Source organism: Oncorhynchus masou, chromosome 31 (genome assembly GCF_036934945.1).
Source record: "Oncorhynchus masou masou isolate Uvic2021 chromosome 31, UVic_Omas_1.1, whole genome shotgun sequence".
In the NCBI taxonomy this organism is placed as follows: Eukaryota; Metazoa; Chordata; class Actinopteri; order Salmoniformes; family Salmonidae; genus Oncorhynchus; species Oncorhynchus masou.
In genome coordinates, this window is record NC_088242.1 from 84,234,005 (window position 1) to 84,238,721 (window position 4,717).

General features: G+C 44.9%; 1 protein-coding gene across 2 annotated transcripts in view; it reads left to right on the plus strand.

Annotated features, from left to right (window-relative positions):
- Positions 1-4,706, plus strand: part of LOC135524608 (ceramide synthase 1-like) — a 65,831-nt gene extending 61,125 nt beyond the window's left edge. For both annotated transcript variants that reach the window (XM_064952297.1, XM_064952298.1), the window contains exon 7: positions 1,745-4,706. In XM_064952297.1, the coding sequence (XP_064808369.1) occupies positions 1,745-1,787 (43 nt within the window). In that variant the 3' untranslated portion in view covers positions 1,788-4,706. The remainder of the gene's footprint in view (positions 1-1,744) is intronic.
- The last annotated feature ends 11 nt before the right edge of the window (positions 4,707-4,717 follow it).

A 4,717-nucleotide genomic window follows, 5' to 3' on the forward strand; every position in this document is an offset into this window, starting at 1 on the left:
GGAAAGTGTGGGCTTTGAGGCTAGGGAGGGGAAGGACTGGCTTGAGTCAAGGGGATGCACGGTCTACTGGCTAGGGGAAGATGTGCTACAGGCTATGCAAAACAGGGGCTACAGGCTGGGGAAACTTTGGCTTGAGGCTAAGGGAAAGATGTGCTACAGGCTATGCAAAATGGGCTACATGCTGGGGAAACTTTGGCTTGAGGCTAAGGGAAAGATGTGCTACAGGCAAGGGGAAGGATGGGCTCGAAGCTAGGGGAAGGGCTACAGGCTTAGAAAAGGATGGGCTAAAGGCAAAGGGAAAGATTGATTGAGGCTAGGGGAAGGATGGGCTTGAGACTAGGGGCTAGGATTGGCTTGAGGCTAGGGGAAGGATGGGCTACAGGCTAGGGGAAGGACTGTCTTGGGGCTAGGGAAAGGAAGGGCTATAAGCTAGGGGAAGGAAGGGCAACAGGCTAAGAGATGGCAGGCCTGAGACTAGGGGAAGGATGGGCTACAGGCAAGTGGACAGACTGCTTGAAGCTAGGAGAAGGACGGGCTGCAGTCTAGGGGAAGGACGGGCTTGAGGCTAGGCCAAGGACGGGCGTGAGACTAGGCCAAGGACGGGCGTGAGACTAGGCCAAGGACGGGCGTGAGGCTAGGCCAAGGACGGGCGTGAGGCTAGGCCAAGGACGGGCGTGAGGCTAGGCCAAGGACGGGCGTGAGGCTAGGCCAAGGACGGGCGTGAGGCTAGGCCAAGGACGGGCGTGAGGCTAGGCCAAGGACGGGCGTGAGGCTAGGCCAAGGACGGGCGTGAGGCTAGGCCAAGGACGGGCGTGAGGCTAGGCCAAGGACGGGCGTGAGGCTAGGCCAAGGACGGGCTTGAGGCTAGGCCAAGGACGGGCTTGAGGCTAGGGCACCTGATTCTAAGGTTAGTTACATCTGTGGTTGTAGTGAAAACCTACAGGAGGGTAACTCTCCAATAACAGGGTTGGAGAGAACCTGGGCTAGAGTCTGGGCTGGAAGGGCTCGAGGCTAGGTAAAGGAAGTAGGGGTTGTTTTTGAACCTGGCCGACCTGTAGACAACCATTCATCACACCATAAACCTCATGCCAACAACGAGTGCTTTCCAAACAACCCCTACGCACTTCAGTGTGTGCAGATCTGAAATAACCAGATACAGAAGGTGTGATAAATATGGCGGACTACAGTCGGGAAAAACATCCACTTTTAAAATGAAAGACAACCATACATTGAATAGCGTTGTTCCAGTCCATCCTTGGGTGTAGCTGTCCTCCTCAATCTTCTTGGAATTCTGCGTAGTTTTCCTTTGAGCTGGTGCTGGTGCCATCATTATGTCATTATATTGCTATCTGGTCGTATTGCTATCTGGTCGTACTGCCATCCACATACCCTGTTAAACCTCCAGTGAGCTCTCCCTTGGAGGAAGTGCCTCTGCTTTAGCGTGATACACACAGCTTTGTTCACTGTCCCCTCTTGAAACCCCAGTAACCTGTGCTCTGTCAGTCCACTCAGTACGACCTCAGACCAGCAGATCTCCTGTGTGTTGGCCTTGTCTTGTGTAGCAAAGATAGAGAGGAACCACAAGCTGCACTTATTGAGGTGTGCTTACGCGGTACGGCCTGACCCTGCCCTTATCTGGTGCCCTTGAACACCAGTGATATATTTTTGATATTACCATGTGTGCATAGCTGATTACCTTTTCACTGGCTGACAATTGGTCATTTTTCTTCTCTCCTCCTCACAGGAAGCACTTGCAGAACGGGATCACCAAGGAGAAACATCTATAATGGCCTCTCTAGCTCTATCTCCTGGCACTTAACTCTGAATGCAAGTAACCTACATGTAGGTCTAAGTGAATCGCAAAAAGGTAAAAAAAACAACATCAAATTAGAAAAGTGATCATTTTTCATTCTGTTTTGTCATTGTTTTATTATATCACTGTGAATGCTATTTCAGGTGACCTTTGTCTTATTAACATTAAATTTGAAGAAAAAGAAAGGTGTGAGTTATGTGAATGTCCTCTCGTGTATTCTACAGGGGCATTTAGCAGTTGTGTCAGCTCTAACAAACATAAGACAAGGTTGAGCTATTGATTTTTAAACATCTAGACCTATAAAAAAAATAACATGCATACGTTGGAGGACAGGGCTCTATTCAGTCTGTCACTGAAGCGTTACAGATTGCGATATAAAAATGTAAAGGTCATTTTTAATTGAGCCTACATGCAGAGTTTACCGTGAATGCACTCTGCTAACGCGGAAACGTTGCCTTTAAATTTAATCACAATGTAATGATGAACTTCCGCAATACGGATAGATTAAGGCCCTAAAGCACTCACACAGTCACCATGTCAAAGGTCCTCTCTAGTATAGTATCAGGTGTCAGGTAAGACCCAAGTGCAGACTTTGTAGAAGTAACAATGTTTAGTGTAACGGGCAGGCAAACGACAGTTCAAGGCAGGCAGGGGTTGATAATCCAGAGTAGTGGGGCCAAGGTACAGGACGGCAGGCAGGCTCAGACAGAAGGTCTGTAATCCAGAGTAGGGGCAAAGGTATAGGACAGGAGGCAGGCAGACTGGTCAGGCAGTTAGGCTCGGGGTCAGGACAGTCAGGGGTCAAAACCAGGAGAGCGAGAAAAGAGAGACTGGAAACAGCAGGAGCTGAGCCCCAAACCACTGGTAGGCTTGCTCAAATAAGACAAACTGGCAAAGACGGACAGAAAACACAAGTGTAAATACCCAGGGGATAAGTGGGAAAGATGGGTGACGACAAGCACAAGGACAGGTGAAACAGATCAGTGTGTGACATGGAGAGAACTGGATCTTCGTTTTTTAAAGATCCTTCCTCTAAAAGCTTTTTTAAGTTTATACCCCCTTCAGGAGTGAAGGCTAAAATACTGAAGGGAACTATTGCATCATGTCACCATTGTGGGTGAGAGGTTGCATGTAAGGGGCCGGTTTTGTTTTCCAAACATGTATTCATTTTCTTATCATTGCACAGGTCGATAGTGACCACATATACATTTCCTCAGTCTGAACTGCAACATTTGAAGAGCCACTTCGGTGTAGTATTGATGTCTTTTAAATGTGAATGACTTGTGAACCAATTTTATTTTTTAGAATTAGAAATATTTCTTGCATTCCTGTATGGAAAATGCATTGTCACATTTTCTGTTTTTTTTAGCTTCTGTTGTCGCACTGAAATGAAGGCATACAAGCCGATAGCTGGTTAATGACAGCTGATGTAGCTGAACTTGATTGACTGGGTTTAGTATCATCCTTATGATTTTGGTAAAGATATGGATTTGAATAATAATCAATATGGTGGTGGTTGTCAGGTTCACAGAAAAATTTAAGCAAATGGCCTTTACTTGTGTAAAAGAAGATACAAATCAAATGGGAAAAACATATGCAGACATGGTATTCAGGAATGCATGCCATTGCAATGGTTTTGGAATATGCCATGAAGCAAAAACCACAAATTAAGAAAACTACAAACTATGTAATCTTAACCTTTATCAATGTGCAGAACTGACCTTAAAAAAGTTAAGTAATTTGAGCTGACCGTCACACACTCCAAATGGTTCTGTTCTTACATTTGAATGTGCCACTGGTTGTGTGTGCATGTGTTCCGCAACTCTCCAGTTTTTCTCTTTGCTGTGCCTGTAACATAAGGGGTGCTGTCCTTTTCGATCAAATTCAACCTCTTTTTGTTTTGATGAACAGTATGCTTGTGCTGGAACAGGCCACATATGTCGGCAGGTAGAAGTGTCCGTAGTTGTGGATGTGTCTTCCAGGCCCAGCACTAGCTACCACTAGTGCCAGTGCCTGGGATTACCTAGATTTTGATATTACATGCAATTATTAGATTTTTTTCTGAAAACACTGTAATCCAGTCGTGTCCCTTTTCCTGTGTATGCGTCGGTTAATGGTTTGTGCCCAGCCATCTACCATGGTACTGTCCCCAAAGGTGTGCACACTTTCCCTCCATTTCTGTCCAGCTCTCTCCTGGTCTGTCTGTCCTCTCCACCACAGACAACCACCAACAACCAGATTGGCTTTGTGAGGTGAAACTACTCACAGCAAATTCCCTCTGTTCAAGAAACAGTATACTCCCCTTTCCCCGCCAAAGAAAATACATTTGTGTCAGAAAGACTAAGGTTATAGAGTAGTAATCACTTGTGTAAGTTTTATTTTGAGGCAGATCTGGCAGTTTTGTGACAAGCATTAAATATATAGAAGCCCATCCACAGTTCAGAATGAAAATGTGGAAGAATAATGATTCTATGCGTTGCATTAATGCTTTAAGAATGTGCCAAAAATGTTGATCTTTATCACAAAGTGTTCTGATGAGAGGCCTAGCCTGGACCTGGATGGCTAGAAAGAGCTGTTATAATGAATATGAAGAGGGTATGCCTCACAGGTGTTTTTTATCATCAGAAAATAGGAATGCAGGTAGATTTGGGATTTTTTTTACACATTTCTGGACGTTAAGAATCAAATGAGGTATTGAAGTGAAATAGTTAATTGGTTTTAGGTAAATATTTCTTTGACCACTGACACACTAAGGTCTCTACCATCAGCCCCAAGTTTCAATTTGACCACTTTGGTATGACAGGTACTGACTTGTAATAAAACATTGTTAATTCCATTCAACCAGTGTTATTGTATCATGTTTCCACATAAAATAAAATGTGTTCATTTGAAAAAGAAACTGAC